Source organism: Varanus komodoensis, unplaced genomic scaffold (assembly GCF_004798865.1).
Source record: "Varanus komodoensis strain SLA01 unplaced genomic scaffold, ASM479886v1 scaffold45, whole genome shotgun sequence".
NCBI classification, from domain to species: domain Eukaryota; kingdom Metazoa; phylum Chordata; class Lepidosauria; order Squamata; family Varanidae; genus Varanus; species Varanus komodoensis.
The window spans coordinates 5,530,400-5,545,340 of record NW_025336011.1 but is presented as its reverse complement, the minus strand read 5'-3'; the positions used below and the strand labels follow the sequence as shown (position 1 = coordinate 5,545,340).

At 43.7% G+C, this 14,941-nt stretch overlaps 1 protein-coding gene across 1 annotated transcript in view; it reads right to left on the bottom strand.

Annotated features, from left to right (window-relative positions):
* PLXDC1 (plexin domain containing 1) overlaps positions 1-14,941 on the bottom strand; it is a 50,762-nt gene that overhangs the window by 14,042 nt on the left and 21,779 nt on the right. Inside the window, exons 3-10 of the mRNA XM_044444515.1 lie at positions 14,442-14,519; positions 13,639-13,708; positions 10,865-10,987; positions 9,275-9,393; positions 8,964-9,063; positions 7,307-7,402; positions 3,572-3,653; positions 263-323 (exon numbers count right to left, since the gene is read on the bottom strand). Of these exons, the coding sequence (XP_044300450.1) occupies positions 263-323; positions 3,572-3,653; positions 7,307-7,402; positions 8,964-9,063; positions 9,275-9,393; positions 10,865-10,987; positions 13,639-13,708; positions 14,442-14,519 (729 nt within the window). The remainder of the gene's footprint in view (positions 1-262; positions 324-3,571; positions 3,654-7,306; positions 7,403-8,963; positions 9,064-9,274; positions 9,394-10,864; positions 10,988-13,638; positions 13,709-14,441; positions 14,520-14,941) is intronic.

Sequence of the window (14,941 nt, the reverse complement as noted above, 5' to 3'; positions counted from 1 at the left end):
CATGGTGTTTAACCCCTTCTTCCTCTGCTCAGGTCTCAGTGAAAATCACCTCTCATTTCCCCTCCCTGCTATTAAACTTAGGAAGGAAACTTCCATTGGCTTTTCTTCAAACCTGTAAAGAAACCACTATCGTAATTTTGGCTGCCCCTTTGTAGGTGTATGTATGTCCCTTTGTATGTGTGTGAAACAGATGGGAGGATGACGTTGAACCCTGAGCCAGCGCGGAATATTTCTGTCAACTTTGCTTTGACCACGTTCTTACCTCCTGCCCACAGCCATATTCCAGCCACTCTTCACGGTATCGGTCAAATCCATTGGAACACCTATTGGGAAACGCTTCGGTAAAGTACGCATTTGTTGGATAACATTTTCACTGTCAAAGTGTCCCCTAAGGAACCCAGGAAATAATTTGTGGATTGTGTTGGGGATCTCAATTATACTGCTGTTTTCTTGAATGCATTCAGTGAAAAGAAGAAACGTAGATGAATGAATCATAATTCTGGAGTGAGGCGGGGATTGCACCACTCGTGCATCCTAACAGCCATCACTTCAACAGGCAGGAAACATCTGGAGGATCTGAGTGGAAATTGCTCAGCTTGAAGAAATTAGCACACTGAAGGGTCACGGTAAAGCTCTGTAAACACCCTTGGGCAGACCAGCACTTGAAGAACAGAAGAAGCAGCTGGACGGGACAAATGGTCCACCTTGTCCAGCATTTTCCTCACATGGTGGCCTACAAGCTGCTTGTGGGAAAGTGACAAGGAGAACATGAGTGCTATACCATCCCCTGTCTCACATTCCCTGGCAGCTGATACATACAAACATATTGCCTCTGACACCGGAGGTAAAATATTCCTGCCATGACTACTAGCTATCAATAGCTTAAACATCTATGAATGTACCTAATATTTCAAAACCAAGCAAATCGGTGGTCATCGTTACATCATGTGGTGCTGAATTCCATAATTTAACTTGATGCTGTATAGGTACTTCACCAGAACTATGCATTTTTTAAATAAAAACCTATTTCAAGATGGGGCCAACGTTGGTTCTTTCACAAACCCCTAAAAATACAGACTCCTACCCTCGATCTACGTGAACAGAACCTGTTAGCCCTCACCCCAAACTGCAGCTCCTGCCTTCATTGCAGAGGCAGGAGAGTTAAAAACCATTTACACAACAGCTTGCTCTGCAAGGGAGGCATTCTCTTCAAAATGCATTTAAAGCTGGAAACTGAAAGCAGTGTGACCATCTGGCCTCATTCTACATGGGGGGGGGGGCTGGGTTATTTTTGAATGTATGCTTTTATCATCGGAATTCCCAAATGGTGGTAGCAAAGCAGTTACACAGGCAAGTATATGTGGCAAACAGGGGGAGAGAGACAGCAAATGGGCTTTCCCTGAGGAACTGGGCATTCCAGTACAGCTGGGTCAGAAGAATCTAAACTGAATGTTCCTTCTAGCTCTACGCGTGTGTTTGTGTCTGTTGGAAAAGAGCATATCCTGATTCTCTAGAAGGGACAAGTAAAAACTTGGCAAACTGTATCAGTTTATCCATCTGTACCGTACAAGCTGGTTTTGGATTTCAGTCCTTTGGATGCTTCATTAAGGGAAACAAGCAAACTTTCCAGCTTGATGTGATTTCTACTTTCCCCAGAAACACCTGCACATGAAAACAACCTAAAAATTAATAATGGGGAAATATTGCAAGTTACTGGAGACTTGAAATGGAGACTAATCAGGCATCTTGGCTATACAAGACTTGGAATGAAAAGACTAGCTTTATGTCTTTGATTCCTGGCCACATATCAAATGTAGGGTTGTTCCAAGAGCAGTTTTTATAGCACATCATTTTCCTGCTTCATTCACTGAATTTTGCAGATGATAATGGCTTCCACTCATAACCCTCCCATGTTTTCCCACCGCTTCATCTATATTTTCTTTTACCATAAAAATCTGTTGAGAAAATTTGGAATAGCAGCACAGGGCTCTAAGACCTCCATCTAGAAGCACCCATAGAGGAACGCTGGGCTTAGGCTGTGCATGCATTCAGATTTTCCTAATGAGCAGTGTGGAACAAGCCCTGAAGTCATTGCAGCCTTCTGCAATCTGAGCCCTTATGTGGAATTCCCAAACAGCTTGTATTCATGACAGAATAGAATCATTTGTACATTTTTAATGTATGCCCCACAAAGAATCCAAATTCAAAGAGTTAAGAAATCTAAAAATAAATTAAAACAATCCTCCCTTACTGTCCTTCTTTGCATCTGGTTCCAACGGTGGCTCTGAGACATTGTGGTCAGCAATAGGACAGAGCAGTGCCTCATTTCTGATAGCACATTCTAAGAGTTCCCTCTGCTTTTTGCAGGTGAATTCCTTGGCTTTATAAGAACAGGACACCCTATTAAACTTGTCATGGAACTGCTAGAAGCTACAAATCCCTGCATACTTTCCTAAGAAAAGTGTTACATCAGAGCAGACCCAAAAGCACTGGCTACATTTTTATTCTGCCATGGATGCACAGAAATGCAATGGTGGATTCAGGACAGGGCTTTGAGACAGAATTCCAGGGCTCCATCTTGCAGAATAAGCAGGAGGGCTCCCCTCCGATGGAGCCAGCATGACCATTTGTCCTGTTTTACAAATGACAACTCTCTGTTTCAAGGAGTGTCCAGCCCAAAGATAAAGCACTATGAGAAGGAAGAGCAGCCAGGGGAAAGTTGTCCATCCGGCACAGACTGAGCAGACATACAGGTTGCCTGATTAGAATCTTCTTCATTTTGGTGAGACGTACTGCATTTCCATTTAAATTAAAGTCTGCCTTTCTTTTTAAATATGCATGTATGTGCGTAAGTTCACTCATATACATTTTATGCAGATGGGAGCCCTTTTGTCCTCTTGTGCAGAGATGTGATTCCTCTTTTTTGGTGTTATGTCCATGGCCACCTAACACACAGAAGGGGCGGTTTACTGCATTGTGATGTATGACAATGACTGGGTCAAGACAACACCAATAACCAACACCGAAGAGATGAGTATGGGTTGACTGTAGGTTGTTATTGATATGTGGGTTATCATGCTGTACGAACACAGCCATGATAGCACACTATGGCATATAAACAATGAACAATCCATGAAGAGAACCCATGGTTTGTTGATGAGTTGTAAACTATGGATTGTTCATCATGGTTAGTTATCTTGGCTGGATTCACACCACATGATTCACCACATTTCAACAACAACCCATGGTTCAACAACAAATCATACTCAACCCATGAGTGTGAGTTATCACGTTAATTAAAAAATAAGGTCCTTAATGGCACAGTCTTTTGCATTTTAGTCAGAAAAAAGACCAACAGGTATCAACATCCTTTGGTTGGGAGTCGAAGGGCATTCTGTCCAAATATGCATAAGAATGCACGATAAAATTACCTAATATCATCTCACTGAACCAACGTATACAACTACAGCTGTGCTACGTGAAATTCTCAGGATAGGACAAAGGCAGAGAAAGTTAACTAGACTCCTTTGAAATTTCATTATGCATCCTTTCCCACATTTGTGTGTTTTACCTCTGTAGGACATGACACCAACTGCAGTTGAAGGTTACATCAGAAGCCATGCAGACTTCACAGCTATGATGCTGAAGGCAAGCTGCGGAGGAAAAAGAGTAAAGGTAAGTGTACTCAAAGTAAGTGTCCTTATTTTCTAAAATGAGAAGTGCTGAGACCAAACCAGCCTAGTAGTTGTACTTTCTGTTTTGGAAGGTATCCCCCCTGTATCCAAGAGGTGTGGGTTCAAGTGGAGCTATTCTCTCGTTTCATCCATTCTGGGCTTGACCCTTGAGGCTCAGTCTTGATAATCTCATTCAAATTAAACCCAGGTATGCTCCTGTCTCCTTAACATTTCCAGGATGCGATCATGTCCATTCTTGCACCAGCTGTTTTAGGGACAAAATATCTCATGGCAGAGAGTCCTGAACCTGCATTTCTGTCTATATTTTCTTGCTGAAATCTTTTACTTGCACAGTGAGGACATTTGGGAACAGAAAAGTTATTTTGAAATGTATGTTTTTCTAAACATGATACTTCCTCCTGCTGGGACTTATCCTGGGATAAACCCGCAAAATCCAGAGAAATGCAGGAGGCTGAAATCTTTTCTATCTTAAAAGTAAAGCCTTTCTTCCCCCAATTACCCTCCTTCCCCCTAAAATGATGGGCTGATATAGTGTGATCTTTCCAGTGTAACAAGCTGGAGGTGCTTGTAATTTAGTTTACAACAACAATAGTAACAACAGTAAAGTGAAAATGCATCCCAACCTCCTTCCATTGCGTTTGGCAGCAGCTTTACCAAAGCTTTACCCTCATGGAGAATCACTGAAGAAAATGCTTTCATGCTGATTTCATGCTATCTGTCAATCACCATTCATGGCTTGTGCAGGAATCCTGGATTTCCCTTCTTCAATTCATCAAAATGACAGCCAACTTTCCAGATTTTAGAGTCAAACAAGATGATATGCAGGAGAAATGCACAGTCTCACAATGGAGCTGTTAGGGCACGATTCTGGAGCAATGAACCAGCAGAATTATCCCCCCCCCCCCCCCACACACACACACCTTTCAGACATGTAGCAAGACTGGTTTACTCCACTCTGAAAGAAGGGAAGGAATAGAAGTTATCTTCTAAAGATATTCCCTCACCCCCTGCTGCCCTCCAGTAAAACTATTAAGCCTTGAGTCAAAAAGCAGTCACACTTTCTTTTTAAAATTATGATCAACATCTGGGGCCTTCCTCCAGATGCCAATTCCCAAAGGAAGTTCAAGGGAGAACCACAAGGGGAAGAGGCTTCTCAGTAGTGGCTTCTTGACTGAAATGATCTGTCCATTGTGATATGCCTGATGTTGTCCTCTTTTTGGCACCAGGCTGAGGCATTTAAGGACATCTGAAGCTGCATAATGGTTTCATGAGGTTAGTAGTGTGTGGGATTGTTCATTCATTCATTCATCCATTCATCCAAGCCATTAACTGCTTTACAGGATGGATGAAATTAACTGTTGTTAACATTTTGTATTATGGGAAAAACACAGTTGTTTTAATGGTCCTGTTAAGAATTTTTGTCAGTCATCCTGAAAGCCTTAGCTATTGAGCAGTACAGAAGTAAAACAAAATAAACACTTAAAAACTGAAAATCAACTGCAAGAGGTTGCCACTTGAAACAAAAGAATGGCATAGCGGGGGCTGCTTAATCCTTTCCCCTCCTGCTGTTTGTCTACTAAAAAGTACCTCCTTATGCTACTTTCCCAGTTATATGGATTTGTACAGTACTTCCCAGTGTCTCTCCTTCTCCTCTATCTTTCAACTTTACTTCCCCCGTATATATACTTCCCCATTATACAGCCCTGAAGCCAGCTAGGATACAAAATCTGATTAAAGTAAAAATCAGTTCTGTATTTAAGAAACATTTTAATTATTTTTTTAAAAATCAAGATCTCACAGGCTTTTCATGGACTTGGTGTACTCTCACTCAACTTTTAATCAAGACTGAGTCATGCCCCCTGCAGCACCCTGTATCTTTTGTCCCTTCAGACTTTGGGATGCCACCCAAAAGAGCCAAGAATAACATTTATTCTTGAGGACAATGCCAGTGAAGATGAAAAGACCTACCTGTGACCATAAATACCCAGCAGAGAATAAACCTGTCCAGAAGATACCAAGGTTGCACATTTAAGCCACTTCCATTGGGTCTTTTATGACAGGCTTATTCTGCTGCAATGAAGTTTGTAAAGAAATGCTCTGAAATGGTTAAAAAGGAGAAAAAATACTTCTTATGATTAAAAATTAAAAATATATGTTTTATGACCTCTAGGAAAATGAGGACCAATAACCAAATGAAAAGGATCTGTGGAAAGGATCTGAGAATCATTGGTTCTCAAGCTCAACATAGTCTCCTTTGAAGTTTGGAAGCTCTGGAAGCAATTCTTTTCCAGTTCTACAACCTGAGAGCCAATAAATATTTTAGTGCTTTTATACATTGGCACTATTCCATCCTTCCTGCTAGTTTTACTTCTGGTTTTATCATATGTTGCTTTATTGTCATCTTTTTATTGTCTTGTATGTATGAAATTTATTTGTGTACCACCCAGAGAACTTTAGTTTCTGGGATGCTCTAAAACTATAATAAAAATATCAAAATAAATTCAGGGATAAATAACTAGGTTGTGGTGATATACGCAAGCATTTCCTGCACCCTGAACTACAGCACTTCCTAATGGTTTAAAAGACTTTCAGCACATGCCCTGTAGCTCAGGTTTCTCAGGACTGAATGCAAGCATTCTAGTGGTGGGTCGAGATGAAGCTAAAAGGACAGAGCCAGAATACCAGCATATTGTGGCTCTTACTGCCAGTAACTAAGCCTTAGGAAAGGTATTGCTATCTTTTTTCTGTGTGGGAGGAGGGAATTGGACAAAGGGTGAGAAACCACCAAGCAGTAGGTCCTTGGGGCAAAGGTGTTGGGGCCATCTGGAGAATCCAAGAGGGCTGGATTTTGTCCCTGGGTTTGAGGGTTCCCATGCCAGCCCATTGAGCCAAGCCACCCACCCACCCTGAGTTTCTTAGAAGTTATTTCAAAACAGCCAGAAAATACAAAACACTTCAGCCTTGCAGAATGGGGAAAGAACTGTGTGAAAGCCAGGAAACAAGCAAGCAACGGCTAATCAAGGGGAAGCATGGCCTTCTGAGGAACCCCTGGAGGGGTTTTGTTTGGCCCCCTAAACATGACTATCAACACCTCTGCAGGAGATGATCTGGAGATGGACCTGGGCTAATGGCAGAGTGCATGCTTTGTCTGCAGAAGGCTCCAGCAGTAATGAGAAAGAAGCCCTTTTGCCGCATGTCACCCTGGAGAGCCGCTGCAGTCAGTGGACAATGCTGGACAAGATGGACCAGTGTCTGGCCAAAACAGTTTCCTATGGAGGGAGAGATAGGCATGGTTTCTATCGTTTTCCTGAAACGGAAGGATTTCTGTGCCATGGCTGCAGGGGGATGAAGGAAGAGCAAATAAACTATGGGATGCTGTTATTTAGAAGAAAGGAGCATGGAGGGTTCGTTCCCATCTTTGTCTTCTAAACTGCCCCAGAACCGGGAGGAGGTCAAGCTTAGCTAATACATCTTTATATTACCCTAATGAGACCTGGGAGGTGCAAACACAACTTTTTTCCATAACTAAAGGAGACACTTGATGTCAAAAATGCCTGAGCAACTCTGCACAAGACAGAGGCATCATAATGCACTTTTGTGCTGCAACTCACTGGGCAGAGGCACAAACTCCACTGCTGATGCACTTGTGATCTTGCTTGTGTCCAATTCCACTCGGTGGTATTCGTAGATGGTCCGACGGTGAGATTCTGAAATAGATATGGAGGCGTCTTATGTTAGGACAGTGCTCCGCTTCTTGCTTTGTGGGGTATAATTACAAAACACACCCCACAAGCCTTTGCTCAGGTACATATTAAGGTGCCGCCAGGCACTGGGCAGTCCAGCTGTGTCATCCTAGTGACTAAGCAGCACCATTCAGCCTGAGCCAAACTCCCTAGAGCAGGCAGCCTCCAGGGAATTGCAATCCAGTTCCCTACCCACCCACAATGGACATGCTTGTTTCCTTTCCTTAACCTTATTGCATGGAAGCGAGGACCATGTGGTGAAGACTGAGCCCTGCGGTTGCAGATAACCATAAAGTGACTTTGCAGTGCCTTGATGCTGTCCATCCAAGATACTGCATGCTATGGTAGTGGGCCTGGGACCTGGGAGATCGATATTTTAGTTGCCACTCACTGGAGCACTTTGGGCCAGTCACTCACTTTCAGCCTAACCCGCCACACAGAGGTGTGGGAATAAAAAGGAATGGGGGAGGACTGTGTAAGCTTCTTGGGGTTCCTTGCAAGAGGAAAAATGTGGAATATAAAGGCAATTTAATAATAATAACAGTAAGTACTGGCATACCCATTGTAGCAATATAAATAACTCCTCTGGATGAGACTGAAAGTCCATCTAGTAACATTTTTTCATCCACAGGGAATACCAAGATACCTCTGGGATGTCCTCAGGCAGGAAGGCAATAGTCCCTGGCCCTGTTGCTCTCCAGCAACTGGTCCTCAGAGGCATCTTCCCTTTGAATCTGGAGTAATTCTCAGACAGGTAGTTTAACCATCTAGGATCCAGTCCAGCAAGTAAGGTAGTGGCATCTGCTGAGCCTTCTTTTCACCGCTACTTTTGTTTAGACCAGATCAAGAAGCAGGTGAGCAAGCAGGTTGCACAGGTGAGGAGGGAGTGCTCCAGGGTTTTGTGTCAGTGTGTTTCAGCTGGGGTGTCCTACTCTTGATGTCAGCCCTGTCTTGATCAAATCAGTGGCTCTGTTAAGACAACATGATAACTCACACTCAAGGGTTGAGTCTGGAATGGGCTGAACTGGGGCTTATTGTTGAAACATGGGCTACTTTTTTGTCTGAACCCAGCTGTGAAAACAAAGATAGCTTGTTAACCACGAGAAATTCACAGTACACAACCCAACAACAAAACATGGGTTCTCGTCATGGGTTGTTTGTTTTTAGTAAATCATAGCTGAGACAATATGATAACTCAAGTTTCAACTACAATCCATAGTTCAATGACCACCTGCGCTCAACCCACACTCAACCTCTGAGTGTGGTCTGAAGGCATATTAGGCATCAACAGTGTTGCAGCTAGGCAGGTCTGGAGCTGACCTGCGCTTGGAGGAGAGACCACCTGGGAATCACATGGGAGAAAGGCGACATAAAAATATAATAAATAATTACTAAATAAACCCTTAAGTGTTGGTTACTGAGGCTATTTGAACCTGGTCAATATAGAGTCACATGTCTATGAATCATAATTATCTCGTAGCTATTTTCTGTTATGCAACCTTGCTTTTAGTCAGCCCAGACTCACCAGGTATACCAGGGGAGGAGTTAAGGATCATGAAAGCATCTGAGAGGCCGGCTTTGACTGGATGTTGTGTTGAGCTAATTTCCAAGACTGACATGGGGATCTGGAGCCAGGAAAGAAGAAAGTGCTTAGAAAATCCCATCAGTGGAGTTAAATAAGTATCAAGGAGTCTTTCAACTTCCCCCCACACCCGCCTGCACTTCATGAACATTCTTCCTTCTAAATGACAAGGCTGAAAAGGTTCACCAAACACCAAGGAGCTGGAGAGGCCTGTCCTGATCTGCAATTCTCTGCAACAGACCTGAGCCACTCACATCTTTGTAGCCAAAGACAATTCTGCCATCACTGTGCAAAGCTGTCTGGAAGATGAAGCAGCCTCTGTCTTCTTTCCCTTCCAGATACACTTGGTCCCACTGAACCACAAAGACTGTTCCTGTGGAGACAGAAGAGCCAGAGAGGGAATGAGAAGAGCAGCATGACAGCTTTGTCCCCAGAGCTGGTACGGGTTAGGACTAAACCTGATTCCTCTATTATAATTCACAGAAACAAGGAAGAAACCAGCCCAGCATGGCATGGATCAGCCTGACCATTCTAGGTAATATGAAGCCACAAAGCTGAGACAAATATGCCACAAAAACTTTGGTTCCTGTATTTAGCTCCAGGTGACTCAAGGAAGTAAGCCATGCAACATGGGGAGGCAGACATGAGCTCCTTGGGTTGCTGGGCAATGTAACCTGAGTTAAAATTCTTTTCCCCACTTCTAGTCTTCACAGAGCACGAGCAGTATAGATATCTACAGAGAATGTGAGTGCTTTTTCTCACTTGCTGAAGTGTGCTTCTAAGAATGCACAGAGTGCTTTCCATTTACCATTTGGGTAACCAGAAGCACATAATCCAGCAAGGGGCCACCGTCAAGGCAGCTACGGATTTCCCACCGGCAAGCTCTGTGCCCTTTGCTTTCCCAGTTCAGCAGGACTGTTGCAGTAGCCACTTGCATACGCAAGTGTTACAAACATGTTTGTTGATTGAAATAATCTAATCTTATACATCAAGGAGAGTACTAAAAACAGATTTGGGGGTGGAGGGAGACAGTTCTGAAAAGACCCCATGAAAACCATTAACCCGGGCTAGTTGGTAACCCTGGTAACAGTTATTCCAGAGGCACTGATAGAACTGTGTCACAAGTGCGCATGCTCACACACCACACAGTATCTGTGTGATAACCCTTTCTCACTTATCCACCCCCCTATACTAATTACCAATTCATAATCAGCTGTCATTCTCACAGCTAGGCACTGAATCACACACAACTGCAAAGCAGATCACAAGAATGAATGTGAACTTCATCAAGTCAGCTGAAAAGAAATCAGCTTATCTCTATTTTACCCTGACTCCAGTCATCCTGCAGCACTGAATCCATGGCAAACAATTCTTGCTATAAAATAAAATACAATAAGATAGAAAAGAATAGACCTGTTTAGACTAGACTAGACTCGACTGCCTAGAGGGATTCTGCAGACAGCATCTTTACAGGTAAAACTAGCAATGGAAAGGGACTAAGCAGGGAATAGTAGAGAATTTGGGGCTTCCAAACGATAGCTTTGTTATATCACCCTTCCTTTTTCACAGAATTGCATGGTGGGAGTGGGGGAGGGGGCGACACCCAATGCCACCTTCTAGTTGTAATCCTGATTTCACCCACTCTTTTTTCTGTCTTTTTTCTAAACAGAAAACCCATTACACAAAAGAGAAGCAATTGCTGTCGCTAGCATTTTGCAAACGTAGTTTCAGAAGGAGAGCTTGGAAGCACTCCAAGGATTTGCACAAGTCTACACTAGTTGTGCGGTGGAGGGGTGCAGTGGTGCGTGAAAGTGAGGAGGAAGGAAACTCCCGCAGGACCTCACCGTTGTCGAAGTATTTGACAGTAGAATTGCGAGAATAGCTGGGGTTGAAGTTCGCCATGAGAGGAGCGATGTATTGCGTGGCTGTCAGCATCCGATGAATTATGTCACCCATGAAGAGAAAACCTGGCGTGAGACCAACGAAGAGGGAACGAGTTTCAGTCATACAACACATCACCACCACGACGTCTTATTGGTGTTTGGTGCAATCTGCCATCCCACTGCCTTCTCCCCTGGCCCTCCAAGGAACCTCAGTCTCACATCCCCACTATATTATCACAATTTAAAGCAGAAGTAAGGAGCTTCTGGAGTTCATTTGGAACTTCAATTGGAGTCACTGAACTCCAATTCCTATCTGCCATGTGCAGGATGGCCTGGGAGAATGGGAACTATAATCCAACAGTATCTGGATGACCACATATTCCACACCTCTGGGTTGGGGCATAGGCCAAGGATTCAGGAGACCCAGGTTTAAGTTTCTCATTCAGTCACTGGGTGGTTTTGGACAAATCACCTGTACTACCTCCAAGAGAGAATGTGGAGAAGCAGGAGAGAGAGCCACGGGGGGGTGGGGGGGGGGGCAAATCTGGCCTGCTAGGATTCTTGACAGGCTGCACTGTGGTCATCTTTCTCCCTTACCCCCACCCCAAAACAAAGATTTTTTTATGTTTTTCTGACTTTTATTCATTTTCCCCACTTTAAAAGGTTGCAATGCTTCTCCTAAGGCTTAGCTGAGAGCTTTAAACTACAGGGACTGGGTTCAGACAACACGACAATACACATTCAAAGGTAGACTATTGGTTATTGCTGAACCTTATGTTATTGTATTGTCTGAACTCAGCCAAGATAACAAACTATGGGGAGCAACCTGTACTTCACCCAACTTCAGCCCAACAATAAACCATGCATCCTCTTTGTGGGCTGTTCATGGTTAACAAGTTAGAGCTTGTTGGCACAGCTGGGTTCAGACAGCATGATGACCTTCATTTAAATCCATGGTTCATCAATAAACCAAACTCAGCCCTTGAGTATGGGTTAACATGTCTGAACCCAGATAGTATGTTGGTATTTGAGGTAACTGGGCCTCACCACTTGAATTAGCCCACCTCTGAGCTTCTCATGCATAGAATTAGCCCTTGGGCTGAAAGAGATTCAGCAGTTTGCTAGCCTCCAGATCAATAGGGTTGATGCCCTGATGGGAACAGGGGTCTTTTTTAGGGGAAGCAAGGAGTGGGGACATAATCAGCAAGATAACCACTTCACTCAACCCTTACACTGAGATACAAAAGTTGCTCTACTGCCAGAGTTGGTCCAAGTTATTTTGCTGCCTGAAGTAGAGCAGTAAATTATGCCCACACCTTGCAAATCAAGCTACGTAGTAATTTTGACATCTAAGGCAGATGATGTTATGACTTTTCAATGCTTCTGGCAGTAAAAAAACAGTGATCATATATAACTATTTGCTACCCTTTCAAGACATTGCAAACCAAGTGCTTAAGGCAGCCGCATCACTCTGCCTAATGGTAGGGCGGGTTTAAATAAGCCTAGCAACCAACTATGGGCTGAGGATCTAAAAAGAAGGAAAGCCTTCCCAACCACTGGGAGAGGGCCACTGCTGCCAACTTGATGACTGCACAAAAGGTGGAGAAACCAGCTCTTCCAGCAAACAGCACAGATAGATGCCAGATGTCACCACAAATGGAAACTCTGGACCACAAAGGTCAGGAAGGGTTGCAAAACACAAAGGAGTTGTCTAGAACCAGAAGAGATTCTCACACTAAGCCTTCTCCAATCTCTTGACCCTCAAATGTGTTAGAACACAACTCCTAGCATGCTCAGCCAGCATGGGCATCCTGGCTAGGAATGATAGGACATGTAGTCTTACACATTTAGAAGACACCAGATTGAGGAAGGTTAGAGTAACCTAAGTCAGCTTTAAAATGCAGCATGAGGCAACTTAATGTCTATTCATGGTTTCACTCATCTTCCTGAAATGGGGTATTAGCATTCCTATTTCTCCTTAGCAGTGGGTGGCAGATCGTAAAGGAAGGGCTGCATATAATTGAGGAGGAAGCATTTGCCAGTAACTAAAAAGAGGCATTTCAATCTTCTAAAATGGGAGTGGGGGTGAAGAGAGGAAACTACCAAACAATCAGTAGTCAAGAGAAACCGTCATGGCCTGGAGGCCCCAGGAGGACCAGACTTCCCGCCTGCACCTGAGGTTCTGCACCCATGTCCTATCTGATCCAGTATTCTGTTTACACAGTGGCCGACCAGCTGCCTTCTAGGCCCAAGCCATCCAGATATTTTGGATTACAACTCCCAACACACCAGCCAACAGTGCAGTGCTGGCTGTGGATGGTGGAAGTTGTAATCCACCATCCACCACATTTGAAGAGCTGCAGAAGATTAGGGTAGGGAAGACTGGTGAAGTCCAAACGAATGAGTGCAGAAATAATCATCCCGCAGATTCACCTCAGTATCCTCATCACCCTTTTCATTTCAGGACTGAAAGAAGTACTTCCTGGTCATGCTGACAGGCAGCAATAGTGTAAGGTGGGGTGGGACAAGCCTGGCCTTGTTCTTCCTATACTCAAAGTGGCTATAGGTAAAGACCAAGGACAGAGAGTAAAATAGTGGGAATGTCATAGAGGACATGATCTAAAGAGTTTATGCCATGTTGCTCCTGAAACTCAGCTTCAGCGACCGATCTGTATTCTGTGAATCTTTGCAAAACAGCATCCCATATACCTGATGTGGTACACAGTGAGGCTCACCTCCTGTTGCTATGGTGACCTGCCGCAGGTGATGCCCATAGAAAGGGAAGTCAAATGACAGGATGACTCTCTGTAGAAGGACAGATGGGAATAACAGTATTAAAGGTAGGAGGTGTGCTGAATGGTGCATCAAGTGTGTTCTCATGCCTACATTTCCAAGTGGTCAAAGGGCATCATTGGTTAGGGTTACTGATACAGGTCTGTGCAGCAGGACGGGAAATCTGGATTCTTTGCCAAGGAAAGCCAGTAATTTGTCTCCATTGTTCACATTAAACAGATTTGCATGTTGCTTGCTTATTGGCATAACTTAATCTCTTTTTGCTAATCGTAGAGAAAGGCGAGGTACTATACAGAGCACTGGAAGCTCCTCCAGCTTCCAAAGAGTTGGCAAGTATGTTCACATATTTTCAAGCTGATTCTCTGCTGCGCCAAGAAAGCTTGTTTCTCTCCCTCCCTCGGGGTGTGTGTGCTGGAATTCTTAGGATGCTGAATTCTACCCCTATTACCAAAGTATGGACCTGCTCCATAGTCCCTTGTGTGCAAACACCACACAGAAAACAGTAGTTGGGAACATAATTTCGCCCTTCTGTTGTCACAGCAATTAAGAGGATGCTTTTTAGTATTGAATTGTTGGCCACTTCTCCAGAAAGTTGAAAATAATGCCAATGAATGATTAGTTAGCAACACAATAGCTGAGTTTCATTATGTTGATCCAGCAGTTTAAATAAGGAGATATTAGCCTTTACTTGGTGGACTTTTGTGGGGAGGAAGCCATTGAGCAAAAGGGAAGTGAAGGAGCTCACCTCTACAGACTTGGGTCTATGCTGGTTCCAAGCTCTGGGGGGCCCCTTAGGCAAGAGGTTTTCAGTGGGCCCCCTTCCCTGTGTGTACACACATGCACAACGCCTCTTCCACCTCCTCACTTCTTTTGCTGCTGCACCTTGTCTTGCCTCTCCCTTTGGATCTGAGCTGCACACCAGAGGAATTCCAGTTGTAGTTGAAAACATCTGTCACTCCGGCAATAGAATGAACTTCTCAGATAGGTTCTCCTGGCACCTACATTGCACTCTTTCCAGCGCCAGGTGAGGAGCTTATTTTCCCAGGAATTTTAGTTCCAGTCTGTTTTGAGTCCGGTATTGTAGGTCTATATCGTAGTCTAGTTCTTACAATTATTTTACACTGTAGCTTGCACCATTTAACATTTTGTATTGTATTTTATGTTTTCAATTGTTGTGAACTGCCAGCTATTGCACAGTATAAAAATGTAATAAAGACACATATTTATCATCCTCCAGATATTTTG